Source organism: Poecilia latipinna, unplaced genomic scaffold, assembly GCF_001443285.1.
Source record: "Poecilia latipinna isolate Pla-1442-1.1 unplaced genomic scaffold, P_latipinna-1.0 Scaffold1981, whole genome shotgun sequence".
NCBI lineage: Eukaryota > Metazoa > Chordata > Actinopteri > Cyprinodontiformes > Poeciliidae > Poecilia > Poecilia latipinna.
The window spans coordinates 19,789-35,484 of NW_015114597.1; the positions used below are offsets into that span (position 1 = coordinate 19,789).

At 41.2% G+C, this 15,696-nt stretch overlaps 2 protein-coding genes and 1 long non-coding RNA gene across 5 annotated transcripts in view; 2 read left to right on the plus strand and 1 right to left on the minus strand.

Annotated features, from left to right (window-relative positions):
* Positions 1-4,026, plus strand: part of mtx1a (metaxin 1a) — an 18,124-nt gene extending 14,098 nt beyond the window's left edge. The window contains exons 6-8 of the mRNA XM_015016120.1: positions 633-709; positions 2,175-2,332; positions 3,636-4,026. Coding sequence (XP_014871606.1) covers positions 633-709; positions 2,175-2,332; positions 3,636-3,862 — 462 coding nt within the window. The 3' untranslated portion in view covers positions 3,863-4,026. The remainder of the gene's footprint in view (positions 1-632; positions 710-2,174; positions 2,333-3,635) is intronic.
* Positions 4,027-4,896: 870 nt separating this feature from the next.
* Positions 4,897-8,327, minus strand: LOC106935584 (uncharacterized). The gene is made up of 3 exons (XR_001421925.1): positions 6,938-8,327; positions 6,871-6,892; positions 4,897-5,558 (listed from the first exon to the last, which is right to left on the minus strand). It is a non-coding gene; the product is annotated as an uncharacterized LOC106935584 (long non-coding RNA).
* A 173-nt stretch (positions 8,328-8,500) lies between these two features.
* Positions 8,501-15,696, plus strand: part of thbs3a (thrombospondin 3a) — a 23,909-nt gene continuing 16,713 nt past the window's right edge. For 2 of the 3 annotated variants that reach the window (XM_015016119.1, XM_015016118.1), the window contains exons 1-6: positions 8,501-8,855; positions 11,893-12,099; positions 12,846-13,099; positions 14,673-14,775; positions 14,859-14,885; positions 14,977-15,059. In XM_015016119.1, the coding sequence (XP_014871605.1) occupies positions 8,774-8,855; positions 11,893-12,099; positions 12,846-13,099; positions 14,673-14,775; positions 14,859-14,885; positions 14,977-15,059 (756 nt within the window). In that variant the 5' untranslated portion in view covers positions 8,501-8,773. The remainder of the gene's footprint in view (positions 8,856-11,892; positions 12,100-12,845; positions 13,100-14,672; positions 14,776-14,858; positions 14,886-14,976; positions 15,060-15,696) is intronic. The other variant, XM_015016116.1, reaches the window with a different exon arrangement.

Genomic DNA, 15,696 nt, shown 5'->3' on the forward strand with positions numbered 1-15,696 from the left:
TTTTGTGTAAATATGATTTATCCAGAACTCATCTAGTGGCAGATTTTTCACTTGCAATTCTGTAAATAAAATGTATTAATTACCTTTTAATCCAATTATTAATCAATATAAAATAATAATCAGCAGATCAGTCCTTCACTGTACTGCTGTTCAGTCATCTGAAGGTTTTCTGAATGAATGCTGTTGATGCATTTTAGGTAATAAAATGTTGATTTTCTTAAATCAAAAAGGAAATTATTTATTTGCATCTTTTAATGTATTCCTGATACTGTGTAAAATAAGTTTGTTGTTAAATGAAAAATCTGCAGAAGGATAATTTTTTTAATCTGATTAATCTGGTTTATTTTAATATAATCTCAGGTCAGCTTCATTCGCTCCGTCTTTATGTGAATCCTTTGAGGTCGAAGGTCGGTCTAGTTTCTCTGACGGTTTTCTTCCTGCTACTCAGAGCTCCGGTTTTATTCTTTCTGAACTATTCCCTACAAACGGCTCTGTTCCGGTTCTGGTCATGTTCCTTGTATTTCCTGCTGCCAGAGGCATTTTGGACCTGTTTTTATCAGAACCGAGGTGTTTAAGGATCATGTTTGTTGAGTTTTACCCTCTGAGTCGCGGTTTGGACCTGTGTTTTCCAGCTGTACCGGGACGCTGCAGAGTGCATGAACCTCCTGTCGCAGAGACTCGGCTCACACAAGTTCTTCTTTGGAGACTCGTAAGTTCTCAAGTTCTGCAGATTTTCCATCTCCGACCTCAGAGTGAAATTTAAAACGGTTATTGTAGTGAATTATTCCAGACGTGCAGCGCCCTCGCTGCCTGGAAATTGTTTCTACAAAGTTTTATTATATAATATGTGTTGTTACACCAAGCAGTGTCATGAAGTCGATGTTTTGAGAGTGAAATAACCGCTTTGTTGTGTTAGCATTTTGATGCTATCATGCCAGTTACCCCACTAGCTTAGCAGCTAACAGTTAGCTGCTAACTGCTGGTGTATTTTGGGTTGGTTCTGCAATGTTTTTAAGTTAATGCATTGGTAATAATAATAAACTTTGCTCTGCCTTTTGTTAGTTGTACCAGATTAATGGTTTTTGTAAACTGTTTTAGAATTCCCTCTGCTTGTTCTCTGACTATTTTGGTTACAACAAGAAAGTCCTAAAACGGAGGAAGCAAAAAAATCCAAGATGGCCGAATGTATTGGCGAAGAGCTAAGCTAACAATCTGAAATACTTGCAGGGAGGGTATTTTTATTAATCTTCTTATTGTATATCATTGAAATAATAAAATAGTGTATTAATTGAATATAATTACAAGAAATAAAAATCTAAACGATTTAATTGCATTTCGCAACACTTCTCACTTTGTCCACTTTAGAACGGTTATCAAAAGTGAGGAAAGATGGTTTAATTAGTGTTTCACATAAACACCAGTACGGTAACATTTATTTGATCTAAACAAATGCTACAATCAGGCTGCTGCGGTGGCGCAGCGTTAACCCACATCAGGAGGCCTCAGTCCTCGACGCAGGTTCAAATCCCGGCCTGGTGATCTTTGCTGCACGTCTTCCTCCTTCTCATTATTCTACTTTCCTGTCTGAGCACTGTCAAATAAAAGCCACTAGAGCCAAAAAAGGAAACATAAAAAAATTATGCAATTATATAAAATGAAGGTCTCTTGTTGTCCTTGATGAGTCCACCAGAGGGCGCATCGGCTGTAGCTGCTAGCTAACAGTCCAGTGAGTTAAATACTCAGTTTTCTAATTCTTGAACTAAATTGACAATTATTAATTAAGAGAATTAGAACATGACCTAGCAAGATGAGAAATTATAGCAATAAATATTGTAATTACTGTAAATAAGTATGTTGCACTTTATTGATGTACATTTTAAGAATAATCCGTAAATATTTCTTCCAAGGGTACAGATCGTGCAATGATAATATCAGCCTTAAAACATTGTTGCTTTGGACGAGATTTGTCCATAAGCACGATTATGATGGCAATAATAATCGCCTCTTTGTTTAAGTGAGTAATTAAAATGTTTTTTATTTATTTTAGCTTGCAGTAAGCATGTAATGTTTTTTACGTTCATTCTCCAATAAATCATCACTAACTTTATTAAAAAAGGGACGCGTGCAGCCCAGACACCAACGCTGACATTTCTGTTGTCTCGTTTCCCCTGCAGGCCTTCGTCTCTGGACGCCTACGTCTTCGGCCACCTGGCTCCCATCCTGAAGTGCAGACTTCCCAACGGAAAGCTGCAGCAGCACCTGAAGTCCCTGGACAACCTGAGCGACTTCTGCTCCAACATCCTGCTGCTGTACTTCCCCAGAGACAGCCGAGGTGAGCGACATCTGGCAGCATCTGCAGGAAAACGCTCCACAAGTCACTTCTGGCCCTGAAATGATGGGTTGAAATGACTTCATATAAACTGTGTCTGTAAACAGATGAGCTCAGTGACAGAGGAGGAGCGAAATCTGGTGCAGGGAAAACAGAGTCACAGAAAGAAAATAAGGTTTTAAAGTTTTACCTTCAGCATGAGAATTATTTTAAACATAAAAAAAGTTAATTATCATAAAAATATTGTATAAATTAACCATTTGAGTGTTATGTATTAATTAATTTGATTTAATTGCTATGTAAATGTCATAACTATTTTTAATATTTTAAAACGTAAAGTAATATAACTATGTAAGCACGTTTAAATATATACATATAATTTCTAATCAAATGCTTTTTTAGTTAAATGTTTGAGAATATTATGCATGTAGGACAAATTAAATTAAATGATGTAGTGTAATTAAAATCTTACGTAAATGTTAAATATTTCAAATATTTAAAAATGTTTATAAAGCTATATAAACATTTAAATATAAATTATAATCATAAAATGTTATTATACATCATATTATATCAATCAATCAATCAAATTTTATTTGTATAGCACATTTCAGCAGCAAGGCATTTCAAAGTGCTTCACATAATTAAAATAAAAACAGCATGTGAGAGAGTTAAAAAAACATCATTAAAACGCAAACAGTGAGAAAGAGAAATAAAAAGATAAAAAGAAAAGATAAAAACATTAAAAACGTCAAATACATTGAAGACATCAAACCCACACTCTAATCCTAATTTAGCCATAAGCAACTCTAAACAGGGTTTTTAGTTGAGATTTAAAAGCTCTCAATGTTTCAGCTGTTTTACAGTTTTCTGGAAGTTTGTTCTAAATTTGTGGTGCTCAGAAGCTGAAAGCTGCTTCTCCTGTTTGGTTCTGGTTCTGGGGATGCAGAGCAGAACCAGAACCAGAAGATCTGAGGGGTCTAGACGGTTGGTACAGCAACAACAGATATTTAATGTATTGTGTATATAAATGTTTAGAGAATGTTTTGCATTGATGAATTAAAACAAATTAATATGTAAATGGGAAATATTTTAAATATCTAAAATATATTCCAGATTTATTTCTTTTATTGAAAATAATAAATAAGAACTTCAGTTATTGATGAAATTGTTGTAAAAATGAAGTGGAAAATATTAAATGCTTCTAGAACAGATTTTATATCAACATGAACAGTTCGAGCTGTTTAAAGCGTTGATGTAAAGCCACAGCTGATAATCCTCCGGATTGATCATTTCTCTGCCGCAGAGCCGTCGGCTCAGAAAGCGCCGGCGGCGCCGGAGGCCGGAGACTTCGACAACGTCCCCAACAAGCGCAGGAAGCAGTTTCTGTCGGCTCTGTTTGCCTTGGGCGCCATGCTGAGCTACGCCCTGCTGACCGGCATGGTGTCCATCCAACACGGCCACCAGGAGGCGCTGGAGGAGCCGCCGGACCCGGAGCACATCGGGGCCCACGAAGAAGAAGGGGACGGCTGAGGAAAACGAAGGACGATACGGGACTGAAAAACCAGATCTTTTCCAGGTTCACCGCCGCGGGGGACGGCCAGGAAAAGATCCAAACAGAAACAATTTATGAGCCTGGAGCGGACAGGAAGTGGGTCTGGGTGCTGAACAGGAAATAAAGATATTCAACCCATTGCAGCTTCATCTGAGCAATGTTTGAAAACATTAATCACTTCCTTTTAGGAAGATCCTCGGTTTGTCGGATTACATCTTTAAGGTTTCTGCTTTTCACTAAACTAAAATCAGATTACAGCATAAATCTGTAAATTAGGATTTAATTTTTAGAAATATTCAGCCATTTGTACAGACCTGCTGATTAACGCTCCTTGTTTGAGAAATTAAAATTAAAACATTCCTGTAATCTGATGCAGGAGAAAATAAATTAAACTCTCAAATTTGTTAACAGGAGTATAATATTATGTTTAATCTCAGTGCTGAAATATAAGTTACAATTATTTAATTTAACTACTTAAGATAATAATCTAAGTTTTTCAGTTAACTTCCAGCAGGTATTTGTCACATTTCTTAGACTGAGATTGTTCTTTTAAAAAGCCTTAAAATTCACTTTGATATTTGCAGAGATCCTGTAAGAAGATGGAGAAAAACAAAGAAGAGCATTAACAGTAACTAGTGTGGAGCTAAATATTTACATTGCTGACTAAATATTTTGTTTGCAATTAAATATTTCAAGCTGAATATTTAATTTGAAGCGACATATTCATCTTGCTAATTAAATATTTAGGTTTAAACTAAATATTTAACTAGTAAAGTTTGCTAGCTAAATATTTGGTTTGAAGCTAAATAAGTAGTTTGATAACTACTTTAAGCTAAATATTAAGGTTGCAAGGTATTGCAAATATTAAGGTTGAAGCTAAATATGTAGCTTGCTAGCTAAGCATTTGGTTTGCATCAAAAATAATTAGGTTGTAAATTAAATATTTAGCTTGCTAATGAAATATTCAGTTTGCAGTGCTAGCTACATATTTAGTTTGGAGCTAAGTATTTAGGATGTAAACTAAACATTTAGTTTGAAACTGACATATAAATGAATGAAAATGTTTGTTGTGGCCTGTAACTTTGCAAACGGCTCCATATACTTTTATTCTGAGTCATATTTTTACAGCAGACTGGATCAGTGAAGCCAGTTGGGAACATGTAAATGTGGCCCCTCCGCCCTGAGCCTCCAGCCGTCGGTCTGGACCGGGTCTGGACCTCCTGAGGGACACCCAGCTGCACATGACGGCACCATGCAGGAATCCTGGCCGGGGTCCCTCACTGCTAACGAGCTGATCTGGAAACAGTTTGTGGATTGAAATCCTCCTTTCATTCTGCTCACAGAGAAACTACCAGAACCAGCAGAACCGACACAGAACCAGCTCAGTCTCTGAAGGGGAAAACTCTCCTGCTTCTCACTTTCCATGCTTTGCTTTCTGCTGCTGCAGGCTGAGCAGGAAAACCAAGTCAGACGGTTGGATGAAGGAGTTTCCTCCCTCCTCCTCCTCACCTGCTGTTAAATGCACGTTTCCATGGCAACGCTCCAGGATCCGAAACAAACAGCCGCAGAGCTGGAGGGGAGGCCGGAGGAGAAACTGTTGGGTTTGTTTCAGATCCTGGACATTTTCCTCCCTGAAACTCGTGCTTCCTGCTCCATGGATCAACGTTCCAGAACCTAACCACAAGTTTTTAAAAGACATTTTTTTATCAAACAGTTTTAATATCAACAACAAAAACTTAAAGACAGTTTATATAGAAAAAGTTTTGCTACAAAATCAGGTGTGATTAGTAGTTCTCCAAGTCTTCCAAAAGTTGCTTTTTTAAATCTTTGTTAGCTTCTGTTAGCTTAACAGACATCGGGCTTCATATTTTTGTTCAACTTGTCTTTTAGCTTAAGTTAGTAAAGATCACCTTTACTGCTTATCTTAGGGCATTTCATTTTAACTTAGTTTAAACCCTTAGCTTAGCATCTGTTAGCCCAGCTCAGTTTATTTTAGCTTTATTAGCCTAGTTTTATTTGATCTCATGTTAGCTTAGGTTAACTTTGCTCTATTTGCTTATTTTAGCTTGTCTTCTGTTACCGTACCTTAGTTTAACATATCTGTGCTAGCTTAATTTATTTTCTGTTAACCTAGTTTAGATTAACTTGCCTATTCTATTTGACATAAGTTTAGCACATATTATCCATGTTTATCTTCCTTAGATTAGTTTAATTATCTTAGCTTGTGTAATTTATCTCAGTTTAATGCAGAGGTTCCCAAACTGTGGGGCGCGGGCCGTCTGGATGAAAAAAAAAAACCAAAACATGAACACTGTATGCGCTGGGTTTTTACCTTAGAATGGCCAACTCTCTGTTATCCCTCTGTCAATTTGACACAGTAGAGGCTTCCACACTTCCCATATTTGTGTCCTCTGTCACTTTTATCAGCAGTTAAAACTGTTTAATCCGTTGTTAACATGTTGTAACCTGTTTTTCCGAGCCGCCTATAAACGCAATATGAGTGCTACACGCTCGCGCTGGGTTTCCACCTGTGAAGGAGACCTGCTGCTGCTGGGCGGAGCTACGTAGGTTTGTGTTAGAATCACGGCAGCAAACCAGCAAAACGCAAAGAACTTTTCAGTTTTTCCCTCCAAACTAACCGACTGAGTTGAGTAAAGCTGTTGGATGCAGGTAATGTTAGCTAAAAGATGACTAGCTAATGTCAATACAGCACATTAAGCTTAACAAGTAGCTTGTAGGCTACCGATGTTGGTGTCTATTTTCAGCTATTTCCCACCCGTCACACGCGTCGTTTCAACCAGACAGCCATTTGTAATCCATAGGGGGGCGCAGAAAATGTTTGGAAACCACTGGTTTAATGTAACTTCATCTCATCCTAGTTTAATTTTGTTTGCCTTTATCTTGCCATTATTTTACCTCTGGTCCTCTCATCATAGTTTAACTTTACTTCACATTATTCCTATCTTGGTGTTTTAGTGTTGCTTACCTTTAACTTTGTTTATCTTAGTCTTATGTAAGTGTATTACGGTAGTTTAATTGATAATCTCATAGACTTTGGTTGATAACTCCAGCAGCAGCAGCTACCTTGCCTGAAACTCGTCTGTGTTATTAGGCCTGGTTAAGGAGAGCCTCTCTGAGGCGGCTTTGTTTCTGCGCTGCTGTTGCATGTTGACAGTATGCAGCTCTGCATTCCTAACTGCTGACTCTAACAGCCTGTTAATATCTGACGTTTACCCTAAAACAAGAGGGAAAGCGAACCTGGAGCACCTGCAGCGTCAGGTCAGGGTGAGTGGAGACTCTCAGCGGAAGAAAAGATCTTTGGTGAATTCAGAAGCACAAACTTTCTTCCTCTCCATCCAGACACTTTTTAAATTTATTTTGTTTAAAAGTAATCCTGCTTCAGTTTTCTTTATTTGTTTCATAGTGAGATGCTGAAGTTTAATTTACATATTCAGATTTTTTAAATTTTTAGTTCCTAAAAATCAAAATCAAAAACTGAGAACAGATCACCTGCATGTCGTGTGATTTTAGTTTTTCTAAAATGTCCAGTGGCGATGCACCGATATGAAAATTGACCAATATTATAAATATTATATTTTTCTGTTCTTTCTACACTGTGAATAAACAACAGATATTACTAACAGGATTATCAGCTAGAGAACTGATAATCCTGGATCAACAACACATAACCAAACAAACAACAACCCAAACTAACAGGATGTAAATAAACATTGGTCGTTATGATTGAATAATTAATATTGGTCCAGTTTTACTTATTGGGCCGATATTGATATGTTAAATACTTGATAGTATCTGCTGCTTCCGATATCAATGCTGATGAAATTAGTCAATTAAAAAAATTATACAAAATTTCAGAGTGGAACATTTGTAGCCGTTTGTTCCTGATACGACTGCAAATCTGATGCACAAGCTAAATCCGCTGACAGCAATGGATGATGAAGCCGCTTCTCTGTTCAATTCAGCTTCTAAATTGATATGGAAAAGACTATTATTGTGTTCAAGTTGTGCTAAAAGAAGCTAGCCTGTCATTGAAGCTATTCAAGCATAAAATGGCATCTCAATGTTAACTGCTAGCATGTCAGCATGCTAACGCTTCTGAAGTTAGCATTAGCAGCTATCGCTAATGCTAATGTCGGCAACCACATTCCTGAAAAGCTGAACTTTGCTCCAATCTGATGGTTGAAGATCAAATTAAAAATGATAAATATTGTCGTCGATGAGCTCATGTCTATTTCTTTAACAATTTAGCAGAAAAAATGGTCTTAAAAATAAAAATATTGCTTAAATTGTTCATTATTTGAAATTAAGTTGCGATTAATCAATAACACACTGAAATCAACCTGATTAATCGCAATATGAAGCTAACCTGAACTGCTGCTGATCAGCCGCATCCCTTCATAAATCAGGTTTCTGCTGTTTAATCCAGGATTTGAGTCTTGAACTCTTTTAGTTTCGGGTTCCGTTTGGATCAGAACTGGAGAAGGACCCGTCCGGTTCGGAGCTGAATCCTGTGAACGTCCCTCTCTCCGGTCGCGCGCCTGCGGGGTGAGCGCGCGCGCCAGCTGCAGTTTCCAGCTGTGAGCTCGTGAGGCTGGACCGTCAGTTTCTCCTCCGGTGGTTCGGGTCGGTTCGGTTCGGACTGGTGCGTGACTTATTGCTTTTCGTCTCTCGGTTTGGACCCAGCCTGTTCTCCCCCTAACCGCCGCTTCTTCCTCCGCACCGAAACTTCACCCGAACCCCACCGCCCCCCACTGCTGCCGCCTCAGGGTTCGGGTCCATCCTCAGTTCCGAACCCACAGCTCGGTTTATTGTTTTCCATCATCATTCTGCTCTGCTGCTGGAACTTTTCAGACGGAACCGGTCCAGTAATGGGTTGGGGTTTCCCGGTTCTGCTGGCGGTTCTGTTCGCTCAGCTGTCGGCCGGGTTCCCGGACGGAGCGGACGTTCAAGGTAACAGAACCGAGCCGGACTTCAAGGGTTTATTTCTCTGAGAGGTTCTGGTCAGGTGAAGCTGTAGAGGTTAATTAGTATATTAACTCAGTACTGATCGTCTCTGATGGGTTTGGCTATGGAGCTAAATTGGTGGCATGAAGTTTGTTTAAAAAAAAAAAAAAGAAATCTGAAAAGTAATATTTTTTCACTTCCAAATCTTTTATTTCAGTTTAAAATAATTTATTTTTCCTTAATTTGAAATCTTTTATAATTAAAAAAATAGTTTTTCAGTTTAATTTTATATATTACAGTTTCAAAACTTTTTAGAATTATTTTTTCAGTTTCATATATTAAAAATCTGGTAAGCTATATCTGAAAATGTGTTTGACATGAGGAACTGATAGTTTAATGAAACCACAGTCTGGGCTGAAACGGCTGTAAATTCTTAGAGCATCTAAGTAAGGAAAAGACGCATTTTAAATGAAAGCTTTAATTTTTTACAGCGTGGAAATGAGCTCATGTGATGCAATCATGGAAAATTAAACTGAAGCACTTAAACAGCAGCAGGAAGATTTGCTTTGACAACAGGAGAAAAGAAATCAGACATAGCTTTGATTCTAATCCACCATATGTGGAGACTTAAAGAGGAGCGTATGGAGCTAAATTGGGGCCATGATGTTTGTTCTAAAGGAATACAGAATTAAATTGAAAAAAAGATTTGAAACTCAAGAATTATTTTGAAATAAAAAAAAATCTGGAACCCCCCCATCCCCATTAAAAAGACTTCTGAACATGTTTTTTCCACTTTTTTTTTTTCCCTCAGATTCAGAACTTTTTAACTGTTTCGTTTTTTTCAGTCTCAAATCTTTTTTTTCAGTTTGGAAAAATAAATTAAGTTTTAATTAATTCTCTTTTTTTCAGTTTTAAATAGTTTTTTCTTTTGAGCAAACTTCACGGCCCTGATTTAGCTCCATAAAGTGTCAAAAGCAAACGAGGTGGATTAGCAGAGCGAGACAGCATTTGATGGTGTCATTCAGGAAATGTTGCTTTGGAAAATCGTCTCTGCTGCCTGGATTTTGAGCTGTTAGCGACATGCTAACAGTCTTCAGTCAGAGGTTTCTTCAGACTCGTTGCAGTGGCTGCTACAGAGATCCTTCCTTCCTTCATGTTTTCTGACAAACGTCAGTCCTTCGTTAATTTTTTGGAAAACTTTTGACTTTTCCAATCAGATTTAATTTCTGCATCTCCTTTCTGATATTAGGTTGAAACCAGCAGCCGCAAACGTTCCGGAGACATTTTATGATTTTTAAAACTTTTCTTTCCACTCGTGAAACGTTTCTGTTTTGTGGCTTCAGCATTTTGTTTATTTCACCGTAGTTTCCTGAACCGTTCTTGTCCCGTAGTTTCCTCCGACCTTGGTATGACATTCAGGCCCACATCCTGACTGACACTGACCCGGTCCAGGTTAGCTTCTGTTTCTCCTGGAAACCAGCAGATCATCACCGTCTTGGATTGTTGGGAGACGTTTTGATCCAAATGTTTTTCCATGGCGGTTTTATTGGACAGAGAGAGAAAGCAACCCCACTCTTGGATCGGATTTTTACAGCATTTATTTCCCAGAAATCCTGATCAATCAGAAGGAGGATCCATCAGAGGGAAAATCTTTACTCCGGTCTTCAGTCTGGAGCCGACGCAGCTGCTGGACGCAGTCGGACATGTTGGATACGGGGCGCCGTTTGGGAAGCTGCACAGTCAAAACTAACAATAATTTGGTTTATTTATCCAGCCATACGAGAAAAAACGGGCTAATTTTTCAAATCCATAGTTTAAACATTAGATAATATTCATTTATAAATGTAACAGTTTCAAACTAAATATTCAGCATAGTATATAGCTTGCTAGCTAACTAAATAGCAAGCTAAATATTTAGCTTTAAGCTGCATATTTAGCTAGCTCTAAACTAGTTAAATATTTTGATAGCTAAATACTTACCTTTAAGCTTAATATTAAGAAACCTTGAACTAGCTAAATGTTTAGTTAGCAAGCCAAATATTTAGCCAAAGGTTAAAAATTAACTTTATTATCTATACATAATATTTGTTACCTAAACATTAGATAATATTTAGCATAAAGCTAAATATTGGTCAAATTTGGATATTTAGGGAATATTCAGATTCACTTGCCAAAATCAGGAAGTGGACCACCAATATAAAAGTTTTATTTTTTCATTTAATTTGTAGTTGAATCTCTAGCTAGCTAACAATATATTTATTGTCATTTATTCATTCATTTAAAAATGAATGAATAACATGGTGAAAATATGACTTTGAAAAATGAATCTCCCTTTTTATTTCCTACAGATGCAAAATAAATCAAATTATTTAGTCCTGACTGTAACATTACAAACCCATAGTTTGAACGTCTTTAATCGGCACAAAACCATTTGAGTCTCTGTCCAGGCTGTAAATAATTCAGAGAGATTTTGACATTTTTCTTGTTTTTTAATCTTATTTTCATCTGTGTGAACTCTATTAAAGAGGATCAAGTGTTTTCTTGTCCACATATTGTGAAAAGTTTCAGCACGTTACAAAGTGGAGTCGCAGTGAAAAGCTGCAGATCAGAGCAACACCTAAAGTTTATTTAAAGTGACTGAAGTCTCCGGCATTTCGCTGACTCAGCGGTTTTCTGTTTCCACAGATATGAAAACTGTGTCAGGCAGCAGAAGTCTGATAATCAGGTCCAGGTTTTCAGAACTGGCCTCAGGAGCTCTGGGAACCAGATCCCAGTCTGTCAAACTGGGATTATGTTACAGAAACTGGGCAGTCTGGGAAGTCTGTCAAACCAGCAGCTGTGGGTTCAGTTCCAGATGTTCGGCTGGGTTTCATTTCCAGAACGGCTCTCCCTGACCAGTTAGAAGGATTTTCCACAATCTGCCAGCTGCAGCTGTAACGTTAAAGTGCAGCAGAAGCAGTGACATCATCATCTTGAATGGCTTTACGTTGTTATCTCTGTGTTTCTGTGATGATTGCCGTGTGTCTGCGTCTCCTCCCTGCAGTCATCGACGTTCTGAGCCTCCAGGACTCCAAGCAGAACGTGGCGGCGGTGGAGAAGCTGTCGGGTGGTCTGAGCGTGCTCAGTGACGTCTACGTGGTGTCGACAATCCGACTGCCCGTCAAGATGGGCGGGGTTCTGTTTGGGCTCTACAGCAAGCAGGACAACAGGAAGTACCTGGAGGTCGCCATCATGGGGAAGATCCACAAAGGTTGGTGGAAGTTCAGCGACTCGGTACAAGGAGAGCCGCTTACGCGACGAGACTTTGAGGGAAACAAAAACGGTTTCATGGGCCGTCATAAACGAGATGGACTTATGATCTACTGCTAATGATGCTAGCTAGAGCTAATGTCATTAGCAAGAGCTAATGACATTAGCTAGAGCTAACACCATAAGCAAAAGGTAAGCTATTGGCAGGGGCTAACACCACAAGCTGGAGCAAAATCTATTAGCTAGCTCTCGCTAACACTACTAGCAGGAGCTAAAAACATTTGCCAGATGTGACATAACTGACTTGAGCTAACAACATTAGCAGGAGCTAATGCAAATTCAAAACAAATGGGAAGGTAATGAATAAATGTTTAAAGTGACATTAAAGCATCTTTAAGTTTTTGTAACAAACCGTTCATAAAGTAGAGACTGTTTTGATCTCGATGTTAGCCCCCTGCCAGCATGCCTAGGTGGGCCCCATGTGGGGAAAAGGAGGGCAGACTATAGGGGCCCCACATGGGCAAACCCATGTGGGGCCCCTATAGTCTGCCCTCCTTTCCCCCACATGGGTCCCACCTAGGCATGCTAGCTGTTTAAACAGCTTATTCTCTCAACATTTTCCATGAAGTCTGTTTCCCTCCCTAATCCAGCTGAAGCTTTCTCCTGTTCCACTTCTCTCCCACATAAACGAACCGCGGATAAAAGAAAAACCTAATTTTCAACTAAGCTTTTCCTCCTCGTCCTCAGTTCTGGTCCGGTACGTCAAAGCCGATGGGAAGGTCCACACCGTGAACCTGCAGAACTCCGTCCTGGCCGACGGACGGACTCACTCCATCATCCTGAGACTGGGCGGCCTCCAGCGCAGCAACATGCAGGTGGAGCTGTATGCCGACTGCCGATTGGTCGACTCCAGTCAGGGCGTTCCCCCATTGGTTCCTCTGCCCAGAGAGGCGGACATGGTGGAGATCCGACATGGACAGAAATCCTACGCCCGACTTCAGGTTAGAGGGATAAGAACAGCAAAGATTGCATGAATTAACTAGAGAAATCTGAATAACTGATTGTTTTACTTGGCTTTTACATGATTTTAGTTTGAAGGACGAAGCTGTGGAGGACATTTAACATTTCTTTAGTCAAATGTTACTTCTGATTTCCCCTGGAGGATCCCATGATGTTCGCAGGCCAGTTGGGAAAGGCAGTTTAGTCCAGGTGTCTCCAGTCCTCCAGAGCTGCTATCCTTCAGCTTTTAGATACATCCCTCCTCCATACCTGGACCAAGGGAATCCCTGGTTACCAGAGCTGGATGACTGCTAACGAGGGGGATTCAGGTGCGTTGGCGCAGAGTGGCATCTGGAGGTTAAAGGACAGTATCTCTGGAGGTTGGGCTCCTGAGTTGGTCCCGTTGGGCCAGGTCTCCGTTGTCTCACTCTAGACGGATAATGTCTGGTTCTGTTCCAAGTTGTGCATTGGCAGTGTCTTCCTGGCGGTGGAACGTGGGCGGTCCACCTGCGAGCGGGAGCTGTGGATGACACACCGATGATATCATTTTGTTTGAGCAACCTTGAGGGGCCAATTTCTCTTAAACCTTTTGCTGGAGGTTGCACCATGACAATGCAGTTTGCTGCCAATCAAATCGCTTGCTCTTCATAAACCAGACACCAAAACAACCTGCGTACACGTTAACTTCAGTAAAACTGTTCAAGAAACACACAATCCATCCCCTGATGTCGCTCTTGTTTAGCACACAGATGCAAACCAAACCTGTCATTCCATAGCCTACCTTCTGATGAGGACAGGAGATGGTAATGGACAGCAGCCGTCTGTCGTAAGCGCCACTGCTCCGCAGTGGATTTGCAGATTTGCAGCAAAAAAACCTTTTTATAAGGTAAGAAGATTGACGTTCATAAGTAACTAAGAATAGTGACATGCAGTCAACTATTGCTTAATGGAGATGGTACGAGTCAGACTTAGAGGTAGAAATCGTCTGGTGTGAATTCAGGCAAAGTCAGCAGTTTGGTCAAATCAGCACACCCGTCAGGAGGGAGAAGGAAAAATACCGCTGCCGATGAGCTCCAACTGGGTCAGCTGCTTCCCCAGACAACTTAACTCAACCTGAACAACGGCTGTTCTGGCAACAACAACTTGGAAAAACTATTTCAGTTCAAAGTCCTGCCCGTCACTTCCAGCGTCCGTCTGTGTGCCTTGACGCAGTTGCAAAGGCTCAGCAGCCATCTTTGTCCGGCTGGTACGTTGCCGTGTGCCAGCCCTGGACCTTACAGGATCTGCTAATGGAGGAACCGGTTGCTCTAGTGGGGAAGAGGCTGTGGAGGGTCTTCCTTGGGGTTTCCTACCAGTGGGACTGAAAACCGCAGGGCTCCGGGACGCGTCTCGATAAAGTACCTCAGCTGACCTCTGAACTCTCGTTCTACTGAGGAACCTCAGTTTGGTCACTCTGAAGGTTTGGACCAGAACTCCTCCGTCAGCTCGGTTCATCCTGATTCAAGATTAGACGTTTTCCTGTCCAGCAGGACCGGCGCGTCTCTGCGTCTGTCTCATCGGGCCTCTCTCTGTCAGGGCGCAGTGGAGTCCCTCCGCCTGGCTCTAGGGGGCAGCGTTGCTAAAGCCGGAGCGCTGACCGACTGTCCGTTCCAAGGAGACTCGTCGGCCTTCAACTCAGGTGAGCTCACCTGGATCCGAACCTGAAGTTCAGCTGCTCTGTGGTTCTGATCCGGATCGGTGATGGGTTCTTTGTTTCCTCAGGGAAGGGAGAGGTCCAGTCCATCCTGGGTGAGGTTCTGATCACTTAACCGGTTCTGATCGTCCATGATCTTTACTCTGATCTCTGATTGGACATCCTGTTTGTGACATCATCTGTCAGGTGAACACACCAAGGCTCTGATTGGTCAGCTCATCATTTTCAACCAGATCCTGGGAGAGCTGCGACAGGACATCAGAGAGCAGGTGAGACACTGAGACAGAGGGACAGGTGAGACAGGGAGACAGGTGAGACAGGGAGGCAGAGGGACAGGTGAGACAGGGAGACAGAGAGACAGGTGAGACAGAGGGACAGGTGAGACAGGGAGACAGAGAGACAGGTGAGACAGGGAGACAGAGAGACAGGTGAGACAGGGAGACGGGTGAGACAGAGAGACAGGTGAGACAGGGAGACAGAGAGACAGGTGAGACAGGGAGACAGAGGGACAGGTGAGACAGGGAGACGGGGGAGACAGAGAGACAGGGAGACAGGTGAGACAGGGAGACAGGTGAGTCAGGGAGACAGGTGAGACAGGGAGGCAGAGGGACAGGTGAGACAGAGAGACAGGTGAGACAGAGAGACAGGTGAGACAGGGAGACAGGTGAGACAGGGAGACAGGTGAGTCAGGGAGACAGGTGAGTCAGGGAGACAGGTGAGACAGAGGGACAGGTGAGACAGGGAGACAGAGAGACAGGTGAGACAGGGAGACAGAGAGTCAGGTGAGACAGGGAGACGGGTGAGACAGAGAGACAGGGAGACAGGTGAGACAGGGAGACAGGTGAGTCAGGGAGACAGGTGAGTCAGGGAGGCAGGTGGGCCGGGGAGACAGGGGGACAGGTGAGA